The sequence below is a fragment of the Oreochromis aureus genome, linkage group 6 (assembly GCF_013358895.1).
Source record: "Oreochromis aureus strain Israel breed Guangdong linkage group 6, ZZ_aureus, whole genome shotgun sequence".
In the NCBI taxonomy this organism is placed as follows: Eukaryota; Metazoa; Chordata; class Actinopteri; order Cichliformes; family Cichlidae; genus Oreochromis; species Oreochromis aureus.
The window spans coordinates 25,788,166-25,804,781 of record NC_052947.1 but is presented as its reverse complement, the minus strand read 5'-3'; the positions used below and the strand labels follow the sequence as shown (position 1 = coordinate 25,804,781).

General features: G+C 40.8%; 1 protein-coding gene across 1 annotated transcript in view; it reads right to left on the bottom strand.

Moving 5' to 3' along the window:
* The window catches only part of rhbdl3 (rhomboid, veinlet-like 3 (Drosophila)), a 69,675-nt gene extending 55,560 nt beyond the window's left edge, over positions 1 to 14,115 (bottom strand). Inside the window, exons 1-3 of the mRNA XM_031740343.2 lie at positions 13,783 to 14,115; positions 12,374 to 12,550; positions 11,628 to 12,172 (exon numbers count right to left, since the gene is read on the bottom strand). Of these exons, the coding sequence (XP_031596203.1) occupies positions 11,628 to 11,768 (141 nt within the window). The 5' untranslated portion in view covers positions 11,769 to 12,172; positions 12,374 to 12,550; positions 13,783 to 14,115. The remainder of the gene's footprint in view (positions 1 to 11,627; positions 12,173 to 12,373; positions 12,551 to 13,782) is intronic.
* Positions 14,116 to 16,616: the final 2,501 nt, after the last annotated feature.

The following is a 16,616-nucleotide window of genomic DNA, read 5'->3' as shown; positions in this document are numbered from 1 at the left end:
TACTATATTTTAATGTATGTGTACAGATATTTCAATAAATAACTGTATCTACTTTCCATTTTCCTATAAAAATATAAAGAAATGTCAGGTACCGTATACTGTACGCGCATGTATCTATCTTCCCAGCTATGCCACCACCCATGATGTTTAAAGCAAACGTCTGCATACTTTCATGGAAAGTATGCAGACATGTGAAAGTGTTTAATCACTAAGCTTCTAAAGATTTTCATACCAAATATTGACTTTCAAGCCTATTAGAATTGAACAAACTCTGCTTTTGACTTATGTGCTATATTTCCATGTATTTTTGGACATGTTTCAATAACATATTACACCTATTACACCTTTAATCAGAAATTCAGATTTTTTTCACAGTACTGTTCTGTTTTTGTGACAAATGTATGGATGAAAAATGCCCCTAAACTAAGAATTTTATTACATTTAGAGAAATAAATCCAGAAAAATGCAATCTGAGCTCACCACCTAAAGGTTTACTGTGGGCGTATAAAAAGCAGCAAAAAAGAAAAAAATGCCATTACCTTTGAATTATGCATTTTTTCCTCTTGTCTGCACAACAGTCTGTCATGACTGCAAACTCTTCGGAGAGACAAGGAGATGTGGGAATAAACAAGGAGTCGCTGGTGAAGCACTTTGTTAGAACAGTGCTTCACGGACAGCTGAGCACATAGTGAGACAAAGTGATCTGAAAGCCAACAAACAATTTAGAGTTCAAACTCAGCAAATACAGCCAGCATTATGAATCCAGCACATGGGCCTAAACATCTGCGATAGCAGTTGTCAGCTTTCGTTTGAGGTGGTTGTCAATGTGCCATCTGTCTTAGTGAGCACTAAATGCTTCTTCTACTGGGAGAAGAGAGGGGAATGAAAGAGTTGGCTCAGCTGAACACTCAGTCAGAAACATTCCTTAATGGGAAGTGCTTGACTGAAGAGGCAGAAATCAGAGCACTGAAACACACAGACAGGTATACACAGCAAACACAGGGTTATTGTACCTGTGTCAACACCACACCTGCAAGGCTTCATTGTGGACCTGCATGGCCTATGGCATAGGAATGTGTCCTAACATTGTGGTTTTCTTGATATCTCACTGGGGAGAACATTCACACAACATCTATAAACTGAGAAAAAGGGAGTCATTTTGTATTTCATGTGCCACAAGTTTCAAGAACTGCTAAGCTTACAAGTGTGCCAGACATGTAAACACACACGCACACAGCTACTAGTTGCTGTAATGTGTAATGGGTCATGACCAGATCTGTCAACAGCTCTGTAACTGCAACCTGTGGGAAGACCTGTTGATACAATGAGGAATGAATGGACCTGCGATGTGTCTTTGATCCCCTGGAGGATCAGAGTGACGACCTGCAACAAGGAAACCGGACTCTGTTAAACAGTGATCCTGCACTGGTACGTTGAAATAGACGAAGAAAGTAAACTAGCTGCTATCTGTGGAAGAATGAGCAAGATTTTTACAGCTTTTAATTTCTTCATATGACTACTTCCATCCATCCACTTCCGCTCATCCTTTTCAGGGTCGTGGGGGGCGCTGGAGCCTATCCCAGCTGTCATAGGGCGAGAGGCGGGGTACACCCTGGACAGGTCGCCAGTCTGTCGCAGGGCCAACACACAGAGACAGACAACCATTCTCACTCACATTCACTCGCACATTCACACCTAGTGGCAATTTGGATTATCCAATTAACCTATCCCCACAAGTTGCATGTCTTTGGACGGTGGGAGGAAGCCGGAGTACCCGGAGGGAACCCACGCAAACATGGGGAGAACATGCAAACTCCACACAGAAAGACCCCGGCCTGATGGTGGAATTGAACTCAGGACCTTCTTGCTGTGCTAACCACCGTGCCACCGTGCTGCCCCCATATGACTACTTCTGTAACTCATATTGTATATCATCAATACCTACAAAGAAAAGTGAATATTGAGTGTTCAAATGTATCCTCTTATCTAAATGAGTTTTTGCCATCTTACATTTTTGACTTTGGAACATCTCTACATCTGATCGGTTTGGACAAAATGCTTCACACTAAGTGTCTTGAACGAAACAAATGTAAGCGCATATATAAAGCAAATAAGAGAATAAATAAATTTTATTACATTTGTTTCTCCGTGCATGATCAACTTTAAATGACATCAGGTGAAACAACTGTAGGCAATGCAAAGTGGATGATCCTGAGTTAAGCCTGTTCACTTGATGAGTGGGATTCACTTATCAAGCATCACTTTGTCACTGATGGTTGATCACTAGTGGACATTCCTGTAGGTAACCCTCTCATTTATTTACTACCTTGTCATATGTCAATGAGTGCTGTCCTGCGCTCTCATCGGTAGTTGTTTCAATCATTTGCCTCAACATTGAGAAAAGTTTAAATTGGACCCGCCCACTTTGCAGTTATTTCGCCCATCCTCTCTTGAAGTCATTGAATGTCAGTGAGTTCCTGTGTGGACAGGGCTTTAAACTTTTCTCAGCTTTAAAGTGAGATATAGAAAGTAACTACTAATAAGCGTAAAGGACTGTACACCTACAGCAGCCTCATGGCTACAGGTAACCCATCCCACCAAGCTCCTGGTGCACAGTCTTTATGCTGATGTTAAGGCCAGAGGATATGTGGAACGCTGCAGTTACTGAGTCGGCAGAGCATTCATGACTCTTACATACTAAGCACCTCAACACACCTCACTCGGAAACCCTGTTCTTGACTTTATAAAATCTCCCACTTCTCAGCTGAGTTGCAGCTGACAAGGAGAACAATTCTTTCAGTGGAATTGTTCTCCTGAGCACTGGCATGTCTTGTTGATGATGATCATGCGTGTTGATACTTGAGTTGTGCTTTCTGTTTAGTAAAAGTGAATAATGATTCATGCGTTAACCTGACTCGGTGACTCCATCTTTTTTATAAATGCTACATTCCACACTGCAATAATATCAGTTATAGTTGATCATGAAATATCTATGGCAACTGGACCGAAAACACCTGAATTCAAAGATTAAGAGGTGTAACCCAATACTTTTGGCCATAAAGTGTACATTAGAGAGCAACCTCGAGCCGAGAAGCAACCAGTTTTCAAACCTAAAAAACAGTATTTTTGAAATCTCACACCTTAGATTGGCGTTATTTATGGGTGAAAATAAGCTTTGGTTATGTTTTTTCTCACTAACCCTTTTGCAGCATGCCTGCTAATTGGCTGTCTTGAAAAAGATAGATCTATTTTCTTCTATAATTTTCAAGGTTGTATTCCTGTTTGATTATTATATAAAGCAAATCCTTTTGGCACTTTTGTTCAAAAAACAAATAAAAGATGACAGCAAAACATGCTTGTGTAAAGTAGGAGAGGACAAAACAAGTCTGGATAGCTGAGAATAAACAAAGGTAAATCTTGTTATTATTATTTATTATGATGAATAAATAAGGAGAAAAGGAGAATTTAGAGAATTTTTTTCATGCTGCAACATGAAAAGATTTTTTTTTACATATAAATTGTGTTTGCAGGTTAAGCTGGCTTTCGGGAGCACACTGGATGTGCTTTGCCCTATGCAAAGCCCAGTGGCTTAACAGGACCACAACAATCAAACAGTCATTTTGTGTAGCTTAAGCCAGAGCCTGCGGGCTGACTGCAGGCAGCCTACAAGCGTAACATTGAGCAATAAAGGATCCAGAGTTTATGTCATGCTGGCACATACAGCACAGAGCAGGGACCAAGCTTTTCTCTTAAAATTAAACTCTTCTGTTTTAACCATCAGCGCTAACTAAACCATGCCAACATTTATAAGCGGTGTTGAGAAATGCCACCGCATTAATGGTTAAAAAGAGTGCAAAAATGACAAGTTACCAACAAGCCATCACTCAGGAACAAACTAGAAACCAGTTTCAGCCAAAACTCTCACAATCTCACAGCTAGAGAGACTACAACGTGATCTTCCAGACAAAAATAGCTTATTGTGAGCTGTGTCAGCAGTGACACAGACACGCACTCAGCTCACAATCACAATATGTGTAGCCTTGCTGAAAACAATACCCCGGGCTCCTTTATCAGCCACTGATTTGATGTTTTTCGTCTGTAGCCCTTCAGTTTTCGGGCTGTTATTATATCATTGATGAGCTAGTGCGTGGTGATGTGTGGATCTGTGAACGGAGCTAATGAAAAGAGATTAAATAAAAGCACTGATGAGCAGACAGAGACTGAAGCCTTGTCACATCTGCAGGGTCATCCACTTAATTCTGATGGCAAATCGCATTTCAGAAGAAAGAGATGAGAGACAGAGAGGTAATAAGTGAGATGAAAGATAACGTAGAAAGCAGACCAGTCAGGGATGATTTGTGAAGAAGCCCCATCAGAATGTACGCACTGACATTGGTCCTAAAAGGCAGCAGGCATACCACTGCCCTCCTTTGACTTCTAGTAATGGATTTACATTCTCAGGCCCGGTGTGTACAAATGTACTAGATGCACATGCATACAAACACACAGCATATGGAGGTTGCCAAATTACTGAGCCATTCAGCTATCAAAAGAGACACCTCGGATTCATGCCGCTGCTGTGTTTTGCACACTATAGCCAATTACAAATAAACAGGCGCATCGTCTTTCTCTCGTTTACAGATCGACAGACAAGGCGGCTATTTTTACCTCTGCATAAAAGCAGAAACTGTTTTCACACTCCGCCAACTGGAACTGTGCCTTTCATTAAGGAAATCTATTTAGAGCTGAGCAGGGGAGCGGCAAAGGAGTGGGGGAAAGATGAGCACTGATTAAATCTTTCAATGAAAATGTTTGAGGCTCTGTCTGTTATTTCATCACCGCACAGGCCAGGCGCTTTGCAATAAAAATGAGGCGGAGTGTATTTTGCTTTCAGGATCCTGAATCGAGACAACACACTTCAAAAAGTGTTTGCCGTTGGCTTATCTCCAGGACTCAGCTGGTGTCAATCACATGTGTGCCGTTGGATGAGCAGGTCAGCAAACTGTGACCTCGCCATCTGTGTATGTGTCAGAGGCAATTAGGCTCATAAACACATCAGGATACTAAAAATAATGTGGATAAAAGAGAGAAACACTAATAAATAAATTTATACACAGAAAGCAATTAGAAGCTAATTGATATGAAGGACATAAAAGGTACAAATACAGGGAAAAAACGCCTGTCCTGGAAATATTTTGGTCAAACATCTAACATCTGATCTAGTCTCAGATTTCTTGAAAATGGGGAGCGGCAAAGGTCCTTATGATTTATCATTTACAGTCTGTGGGTGCCATTCTTTGAAATGATGCACGTCTTACCCTCTTCAAACACAATACCTAACTACCACTAGATTCACTCACTGCTGTTCATGATCTCATTGTCTAAACCTCCTTCTGTTTTTAGTGTAAGTAAAACTGACGGGGCGTGTCGAGACATCCTCTCCCTGCATGCACCACTAATAGCAGCTGAGGCTTCCCAGTTGGCTTTCCATTAAGTGCCAGTCAACTGGGTGGTGGACCATTCGCTCATTTACTCAGACAACATGATATTCTTGTTTCTTATGGTGTCCATTGTTTCAAATTAAGTGGCAACAGAGTTGCTAAATATCACCTTCATGATTTTTGCTTGATAACTTATTTATCTGCATACTAGAATTAGGTGACCCTGTGTTTGAATCTTACTTAATTATAAGATATGTGTGTCTGTGCATCCATCCATACGATTTATGAATGCAGCTCGCTAACCAAGTTTAATTCCACCCTCTCATCCAAATGTGGTAAGTTCTGGCATCCAAAAAAACGACAGCGTTGGCGGCCAAAACATTAACGTTGAGCCAGAGCCCAAATCTAGAATATGATGCCACGGAGGCTACGCCCATCATTCACACAGTTCGTGGTTGCTCCTCGATCAGTCATGCTTGACATCTTTTATAACATACGGGTCATGAGGAAGGAGGCGCTAACTAGCAGTTTACAGGAAAATATACACTGATGTGCAAAAGTATTGAGCCAGTATAATTTATTTGGATTTTGCTTTGATGTAGTCAGACTTGCTTGTAATTTATTTTTGTTGTTGTTTTTTGTTTTTCTGAGCAATAGTTCTCCACACGTTCCTGGAGTTTTTCTTTTGCCATTGTCCACTTTTTTTACTTATGTTCAGTCCAGTCCTTATACCTGAGCATTTTCACTGTTAAATCACTTTACACTGAGCTGTGAATCATTCAAGCACAAAAAAGGAACTTAAATCATTTAGATTTAGATTTAACAGACAACATAGCAAAGAATCGATATCTATCTGTGTATTTGGGTATTTTATTTGCAGCATGTCGCTAAAACACAAAATGCGTTCCAATTATTTAGTTGAATCTATTCTGTAAAAATTCCAAAAATAACATCATTTGATACTTTTTCTTCACTAAAAACATGATTATTGAAGTGCTATTGATCGATAATTTTGCATTTTGGTGTGCCGCATGGCACTAAATAATTTGAGGAAACTGGACATGTGAAGGACAAAAGAAGACACTACAGATGATGAACAGTATCTTCAAGTCACATCCAAAAGATCCATCTACTGTTCACTGAAGCCTCATCAGAAATGGTCCCAAATGAAGGATGGCTGTCAAGAATCCATTCTTAGGAAAGTGAAACAGGGAGAAAAGGATGAAAATGACACAAAAATTGGACTGAAAATCACTGGTAACAGGTCTTATGGAGTGATGAATCCAAATTTGACATTTTTGGTTCAAATCATCAGAGGAGGTCAGGAGAGAAGCCCAACAGTGAGAGTCTACAGCCATCTGGAAAACACAATGAAGGCTCTTTCATTTTAGACAGTGGTGTTGGGGATCTTTTGAAAATTGATGGATTTATGAATTCGGATTTGATCCACCATGCAACATCATCTGTAAACTGTCTGATTGGCAATGGCTTCATCTTTCAGCACAATGATTCCTAACGAATTGCCAGTGCAGTAAAAACACACCTGAACAGAAAAGCACACAATGGAACAATATCAGTCATTGATTGGCCTCCCCGGAGCTGTGACCTCTCCGGGATCATCTTTACAGAAAATGTGAAAAAAAAAAAGGCAGCCAACATCCAAAGAAGAGCTTTGAATCTCCTTCAGGAGGCCCGGAGAACTGTTCCTGAAGACTACTTCCAGAAATAAGAAGAGTTCAGGCTGTGATGAAGAATAGAGGTGGTCATACCAAATACTGAATTCAAGCTCATTAGAACTGAGCAAACTTTGTTTTTTCCTCACGTTTTGATAAATAACTGTATCTACTTCCCATTTTCCAGGAAGAATAAAAAGAAATGACATGTACTGTATACTCTCCCCAGCTAGACAACCTTCCTAAAAGAACTATAAGACATTTACTTATGTGGCTCCAGTCAGTTGTTTTGGGATTTTCTTTGCCACCAACCATGAAGTTAAAAGGGAAACACTTTCACGGAAAGTATGCAGACATGTGAAAGTGTTTAATCACTAAGCTCCTGTGGGCGCATGCCTGGGGGATTTTCGAAGTGGCACTGGGAGCATGATGTCAACACAACGGCATCTGTGGACACACTTATGGATCGCACATAAACAAACACACACACACACACCCAGAATCAAAGATGTGTTAGTATTCACTGACAATTTATGAGAATTGACAAACAATCCTGTTGTGCGTCTTCAGTCGAGAGTTATCTAAAGAAAAGTTTCTAAAGAAGAGAAAGACAATCTATGGTTTGTATATATCCTGCCTTTATAGGTGCTTCATCTAATTCGAGCTGAGCCACGTCACAATCAGTACATCTGGGGACTTCTACTATCAGCAATCGCAAACGCAGATATAGTCCCAGCCCCGATAAATAATAACTTTGAGTCTTTGCTGTGTGTATGTAGCTCTTCACAATCAAGATTGTAAGAAAATCACCATCTAGGTTAAAGCAGCTAAAGGAGAAAGAAGCTTTTTAGACACTTTTTTACCAGCGGGATGAAAAAGAAATCTTTAGTGCTCCCAGTCACACATAAAAAGCCATCTGATGTGCCTTCCCTGGCTGCGCAAAACAAATGTGTTTGCTCCATTTTACAGTGTGATTTAAACATGCTTAATATGGTTAATATGGTTTATCAAATAAATCCTAGACATAAACTGGATTTATTAAATCCACAGAAATCCTCAAAAAAAAGAAAAATCATTATCTGAGCTTTGGTGTGCAAATCAGTCAGGGTAGAAAGAAGAATCCGTAAAGGGCCCTTTTTTTTCTCCTGATGACATGTGCTGTGTGTAATCACGCTACAATGACTGCAGCCTTTTCAGATTTGTGTGTCTAGAGGACAAACAGAGGCTGGGACACTTTGATTATGAGGGAGAGCGAGGGCAGTGCAGCTGCTGTCCCCGCTAACAGCATCTCCTCTGCTTCATTAGATATCGCCTGTGTCTGTGTTCAGTCTCGATGTTTGTTTCAGGCGATGGGAAACATGAATCAAAGCATTCTGAGGTTTGCTCTCTTGCTTCCTGTGTGCAGAGAAAGAAAGCACTTATACAGCAACAAAATCCTCTCCAGGGACTGGAGAGAGGAGTGAGGGGGAAACAGAGCAACGCAGCACTTTGATTCCTGTCCCCAATGGTCTGAAATCCAGAAATGATAGCTGTATGTACAGAGTCACGTGGGAGCTGGTAAAAATGATACGATGGCGAAGGGTTGGGTTATTTCACACGGCTCAAACTCCTTTAAAGAGTTGGGAGCAAAGCCAAAGAGTGAGGCTGAAAAGAATGAGAGAAAATGATCCTGTAGTTTCTTTGCTGTGCAAACATCACTAAGAGAGATGACAGGATAAAATGTGCGCTGTCGACACCATACAGAGGTGTCAGGACTGATTAACAGAAAAGATGCATCATTGTCCTCAACTTTAGACGCTGTATTTTTAGCTGATTTGTAACATCTAGTTATTAGAAGGTGAGATTTTCATTTGTGAGACATTTTCAAGTTTACATACTGAGATATCTTTGAAAGAAACAAATGTATACAACCTGTCAGCCAAGAAAAACTGGTCTTTTTTGGTTTAGAATCGACAAATGTTCTCAGCTGTCCTCAAATACGATGATAATATGTCATAAAACGTGAAGGAAGGACTTTGTTACCTGTACTTGATTGACCTCTTACTGGTCAGTCCACTAAGTCATGACCTTTCTTTGTTTTGAAAACTTTAAAAAATATATTGTTTGGTGACCTGTTGCATGTCACACTCCTCTCTTCTCTTGTTCCACATCTCTGAACTATACATATTTCTATTCATTCACATCTTATATTTGCCAAATAAAGTATCCAACACATGAAACTACACTTCCACACATACAGATGAACTTTGAAATGTGTATCTTTACATTAGACTCATAAATCTTTGGATCTTGCTCTTTGTTTTTCAGTAGCTTTCATCTTTGGTTCCACATGCAGTAACACAGGCTGCCAGGGTGGATTAAAAGCCTTCTTTTCCTGGTCTCCAGTGGCCCATCATTTCTCTTGTCGCTTCACAGAAGCTGGGGGTCTCCGAGGTCAGCCCCTTGACAAATGGAGCAACTCATTGTGTGGACCAAGAAGGAAAGGAGACTGAAAGAGTGAAAGGATATTTGCTACCACAGCGAGTAGAGACCCTGCCATTTGCTTTTTTCTGACCGACGCCCACTTGAGGAAACTCAAAGCTGTGCAGCACACATAGAGACAGCGGCTTGAGAGGCCCACTTAATGCCTGTCCACAGAATATGCTCCATCACTTACACACACACACACCATAATCCCACGGGACCTCTGTCTCTCCCTTAAAAGTGAGGCTGACACGAGCCTCAGTCTCAACCCTAAAAGTCCCAGCTGACCACTGCACTCACGCGCACACACAGACACACACATAAATATGCACACAATTCCCCACATGAGATAGTGGGGGGCCCTATGCGGAGCAGGTGATGCAGTAGTCGCACACACTGCAAGCTGTGTGGGCATAAGTGTGCGTGTGTTTGTGTGATAGAGGGGGGCTCGTTTGCCGTCTGTCAGTCCTGTCAGACCTGCTGCTTGCATGATCAGCCAGTCGCTGTTTCTCTTCTCCTGGGGCTTCTTGGTTGTGTGTGTCTGTGCATGTGTGTGTGCATGGTTGTATGTGTTTCTTACAAGACTGCTCTGACTCACAGATCAATCCATCTAGGATTGTGTATCATCCTAATTGTATTACTGGGGTCTATATCAGTTAATAACATGCCCACCACAGCTCCCACTTCTCCACGAGTTTCGTTTGACAGCGATTCGACCTGGTTACACGTTATGCCGTCATTGTTACCAAGCGGGCGAAGGATTTAAAGCTGCACTAGGCAAGATTTTGACCTGAAAATATATTTATCAACTCATCCTAATATCACAAACTGGGACTGGAGGGAAAAAAGACTCAGGATTCAAGTCAGTTAACCCCATGAAACTCTGATGCCACTTTTTTGTGGAACTGATCAAAGTTTAGCAGTATTTTAAAACTATAAAAAGCATTAAGTAAGCACTTGTGACAGTTGAACAGACAATATTTGCATCATATTTCTAATATCTAAAGGTTTTTTTGTTGTTTTTGTATCTTTTCTTTACCAGTTTGCAAAATCCCCCAGTGCAGGTTTAAATCACTTCTATTAGTGATTAAGCCACTGTTACAGCACATTTACAATGATAAGGTCATGATCCATGGGCAATTCACACTAAAGCACACTAAATATGGAGTTTTTAATATTAAATACTCTTGCCTCTGGTGCAATCCTGCAACTCAGATCTTGCTAAATCTTTCCTATGTTTCATGACCTTTAAGCAAGACAATGCCGTTTTTAACAGATTAATATATCTGTGTTGCTTGGAGCAGATAATAAAGATTGGGACACAGGTCACCAACAGTTCACACACAGATGAGCACCTTCAGAGACAACACAGTTCCACAATGAGTGAAACATGCATATGGAAGAACAGTCAAGCCTAAAGGACTAAAGGTTGTGATACATACCTTGTCAAACAGAGACTTCCATTGCTGAGACAAGTAAAAAGAGAAAAAGATAGAGCGTGTGAAGCAGTGAATAAGAGGAATAGATGGGAAGAAAAATAAACTCAGAAACAGGTACCAGACAGGAGGGAAGCACCTGTTTGATAATGATGAATCTCGGCCAAAAGGGCTTCCTTCACTATGCGCATTTGCCATAATTGCAGTCTTGCAATCACATGCAGCTATTATCTGATCATTACGGTCAATGAGCCGCAGCAAAAGATAACAAGGCACCAAAAGTGTGCCTCATTATGTGTAAAAGGTAGTATGCTGTGTGCCTGTGTCTCTTTGGAAAAGATGAAACAAAGTGCGGGGTGCTTTTACTAACTCTGTTTATTCTCAAAAGAATAAACAGTATTTTAAATTCCATCCCGTGCCTTTGTAAAACGCTTGTTTTTATCAGTTGTGCCACTGAATTTAGGGACAAATGGCTTTCTGAAATTAATTTTAGAGGGATTGTGTTTAACGTCGCTCAAAGAAAAAGAAGCTGAAGGTCCTGATTCATAACTGTGAAAATGTCAAAAGGTTACAGGGGTCATGTGTTCACTTGACGCCACACTGTGTAGACCTACTTCTTCTGGAGCCACTGGGATGACTTCGGTACTTTCCAAAACCTCGATCTCCTCGCCTTCTGCGTTGGCCGCCACCGCCGGAGAGATGTTCACCGGCGCCTCCCGGGTTCCGCCTGTCATTCTCAGGCTGCTCTTCTCCATACACCCACAGAGAGCAGCGATACGGTCCTTAGGAACGACTCCACATGCTGTAGTTTAAAATCCCATGCTCCCGCCGCGATGAATTAAACGTGTGCGCACTCCGGTTATGCCCGACGCACTTTCACATAGACCGAGCAAGCAAAGCTTCATCCGCAAGGGGAAAGTTGACGTCTGACAGTTTAGTAAAAGCTAGTTAGGGGATAAAAAAGTATCCATATAGTGTCACACAATTTGTCAACACATCGTTAGTCAGCAGTGACAAAAGGTTTTCAGAGGTGGAGATGAGTCTTTCCGCGAATAGAGGCGGCGATCCAAGTTTGCGATGCTGTGGACGCACATTGGCAGAGCGAGTCTTCTCACTTCGAGAGGTGCGACGCAGCAGCAGCAGCAGAACGCAGATCCAACTGAAAAAATAATTACATCATCAGTAGTGACAACAACATGAAACCCAGAACAGGGATGACGACATCGACCTATGAAGTCTCATATGGCTTCTCCGGGCAGAGGAGCCGGTAAAAGTCTACTTCAGTAGGGTGGGCACATGGCACACTGGGAGAGAAGTTCAGTTATGTGCCAGCTTCTTTTTTTGTGGTGCGTCACGTTACCTGGCACGCTGTTTTCTGCCGGTCGACGGCGCAGAGCGGGAACGGCCGTCTGGTTTCTCCACCGTGCGCCCTGCAAGAAACCTCAAGCGCGGGCGGGGGTCACAAACCGACCGCCTCCGACGGGATGGTTGGATCAGCTCCAGGAGACGCCGCGACTCCGCTCCATCCGCATACGTCCTTCCAGGCACAGAGGGAGAGAAGAAGAGAGGGAAGGTGGGGGCGGAGAGATAAGGGAAGGGAGGGAGAAAGGGAGAGATTTGGCCGGCGGTGAGGAGGGATCACCAGCCACCGCCTCTCGGGGGTTTCGAGGAACTCCGGCTCCCTGAGCGAGCAGCTGGCTGTCGCTGGCTCATGGGGTTTAGGTTGATTTGTGCACGATCGTAACGACTTGTGTTCTTCATCTTTATTGCTTAAGCGTGACCATATGGAATACAACATGCTCATTTTTTTATTTTAATTTTTATTTGTATTTTTTGTGGAAAAGTCTTGTTTTAAAAGACTTTTGTAGCTGTCGAGCACAGCTGTACCCAAAAGACAAGCCTCGCCCCATCCACCCAACAATTAGAACATGCACTTGTCCCTAATCTCTTCCTCCCCGTAAAACATTAAGGAAGCAGAGGGTTTATTTAGGGAAAACACGAGGACATTACTCAGCAAAGAATACTTCTGGAGCAGGCAGGTGTTTTTTCTTAAGCAATTTGCTCCCAAAATATAAATATTAAGCCTAAAATATTCATGCAACAATAAAGGCTTATACACCACAGAATCATCTGAGGTAAAGGTAATTATCCGCGCCAAAAGCTGAAAATTACTCTTAAAAATGATGGAGAATACCAGAGAGAATCACTGCACTGTAATCCACTATGTGTTTTGTTTTCCATGCACACACTGATGAAGAAATTCATAAAGCTAAGTTTATGACACTTAAAATTTCCTAAGGGAGGACCCTCCCTTAATGTCCCACCATATGCTCAAATAAAAACTACAAACATAGTATCTTGGTTCAACATTTCCCTGTTAATATTCGCAGCTAGAGTAAGCATTTCACGTTTGGTCTGATCCATCTGATCTAAAACAGTCCATTCATTTAACTTTATTTTTGTAGCACAAAATTACTGTAAAAGTCTAAATTCACGATTTTATTTCAAGGTAAAGATTCCAAAAAAATCTAGAAGACAAACCCAACACAACAGTAAGCAAGCACTTGGCATACAGCGCTATTGTGCTATAAACACTAATTAATCATTCCCCAAAAAACAGCATGCAAAATCGCTTCAGTCTAAAAGAGGGATGGAGGGAGTGTCCAAAGCTATAAATTCCGTTTTATTTAGAGGGATATAAAATGTCCCCTCCGGGTCTGCAGCTACAAAAAGCAGGGGCCCCACCTCAGACAAACACATACCAATTACCTGAGGAGACATCAAACAAACATAATAGTTGGGTGGAAGCCATGTATGAGGAGAAATTATGTGGTCTGCAGTGTGTGGGTTGATCAGTATCCATCAAGTAAACCTCCCCCAGGTGCTTCGCTTTCGCATTACCATGGTAACAATATGACCAGTTGATATTTTTAACCCTGGGGGTCTCTTCCTGACTCCCACACAACAACGTGGGATTAAAGCTGAACTTTGTCATGTTGCTTAAAAAAGGAGGGAAACAGAATAAGTGGCCAAAGGTCACCAGACCCAGTGTTGAGCTTCTGTATTCTTATTTTGTGCTTTTTGTGCACTGGAGAGAAAAGAAGTTTTATGACAGTTTTTTGAACTTACTGTAGGTTGCACAAATAATTCACTCTTCATTACCTCACATGACCATCTCCTTGCAGGTGAAGCGGATACATGAGTGACACCTTACGATCTGATTTGCTCTTCTATTTATATCCTGAAGCAGAAAAACAGCCCCAGACCATCACACTACCTCCACCATGTTTGACTTTATGATGTCCTTTTTATGAAGCAGCATTTGTCTCATCAGTCCACAGAATATTTTCTAAAAGCCTTGGGAATCATCAAAAATTTTTATGGGTTTTTTACAAATCTGAGATGAGCCTTTGTGTTCTTTTTGGTCACCAGTCATTTCTCCTTATTGGAGCGCTCCCATGGATGTGCACTTTCTCTCTTGTTGCTGAATCGTGAACACTGAACTGAGGCAAGTGAGGCCTGCAGTCCTTTAGATGTTGTTTTGGTTTCTTTTATGATGTCCTGGATTTGTCATTGAGTCTCTGTTGTTGTCATTGTTGTAGGATGGCCACTGCTGGGAAGGTTCACCACTTCACAAAGGTTCACAAAGTTTGGATAATGGCTGTCTCTGTGGTTCGCTGGAGTCCCAAAGCCTTATAAAATTTATTTGAAACGCTTTTCAGATGGATTGATGTCAGTGACTTTGATTCTCAGCTGTTTCTTTAGATTGTGGCATGATGTGCTGCTTTTTGAGATCTTATACCTGCTTCACTTTGTCAGAAAGTTTCTGTTTAAGTGGCTTTAATTAGGCTACAGTGTGGCTTATGAAATTAAAGTCAGCTTTCAAACAAACGTGCGTAATCACAGTTAATTGTGGGAAATTTCTTTTTCACACAAGGCTGACGACGCATTGAATTGTGACAAATATGCAAAAACCTAAGAAATCAAGAAGGTGGTAACCTCTTTTTCATGACACCCTGTCTTACTGTAAAGCTTAGCCAGAATTGATCTTTTCAACTGTAAAACCAGGCATAAAATCATAAAAGACGCCAGATAACCGGCAAACTTATTGTCTCAACAGCTGCAGACAGCCCAGAAATTTCCATTTAAAACAAGTACAAAACCAGCTTTGAGTTGGCTTACTTTCACAGGTCATGTGTTAACATCAGCTGAAGAGCTGTAACCCAGGAGACAGAGAGAAAGGACAGAGGTGATGAGGAAAGAGAGTGTGAAGAAGAAGCAGAGAGAGACAAGATGTTTGGTAAGGAAAACATCTGCTATGTGGGGGAACTTAGCTCATCTATAAATGAAGACCTGAACTGTATCACTTTCTTTTCACAGGTGTGGAGCTCAGGGCTGTTTGCAGGCACCAACTGCGCTCTAAGCCAGTTTGCTGTATCCCCAAAGCGCCTCACCAATGAACTTAAGTGCTCTTTATTAACACCATCCCTGATGGTGTGAAAGTGTTCATTTGAACTGAAATTAAAGTGACTGAGTGAATCAGTGATGGACTCATTGATTGTTAATTATTTAAATGTTGTTTTTCTTCTCTCCATTTTTATATTTTTTATTCATTTATTTATTTGTTTGTGTATTTTGCATATCCCATACTTACAGTAACAGATGCTGACTAAGTTTAGTTAGATTAAGTGTTTTAAAAATTTTCCATTATCGATTAGTTTTAGCTACTATGACCACTGTCTGCTGTAGAAAACACTATTTTTTTATTTAACTTCATATCTGTTGTTATAACTAGTCTGCTATTTAAAATGTAAACAAGCACATTAATTTTAGCTAGACATTTTAACTAATGGCAGAAGTTATTTCACTCATTTATTCATTTGCTTTAACCAAGAACATCACAAATCTGTTATCTTTTTATATAAACCAAGAAAAAAGACTTACATTTTAAAACAGTAGTAATTAATAGAAACTAAAATTCCCAAAGATTTAAACTGCAATTCCCAGGAATTTCAATGTAGTTTATTCTGAAATACTTACCAGAAACTGCACTGGGATACGATGGTACTAATTTGGGTTTTTACAGGAAGGAAGAAATATTTTGATTGTAAGTAATTTTAGGTAGCAAGTAACTTATTTTACAGTAAAGAAGAAATAAACTACACTGTATGCAACTTCAAGTAGTGAGTATCTTTAGTTATTTTAGCTGAAAAACTACCAACAACATTAAATATGTAACTATGCAGTACTTTAGCGGGAGCGGGCTATATTATGGAGTGACATATAGAGCAATGTAAGTGTTTGACCAATCACCAGGGTAAAACATATGACAGTCAACAGTTCAAATGTTGTGGTTCACATTAACTAGGTGGTTAATATATGCCCAGCTAATTCTTGCTGGTGCCTCATTGGTCGATATGTAAATATGTTGAATCTGATGTTGTATATCATTGGTTGTCTTTGGTTGGTTGCCTAAGCCACTTCATAATATGGCCCTTTCCCTAAAACATGCAGAATGTTACTTTATTTTTCTGCTTAAAAAAACTGAATTACCTGCTAATTAAACTTATCCATCCATCCATCCATGCTTGTAGGACTTAAAA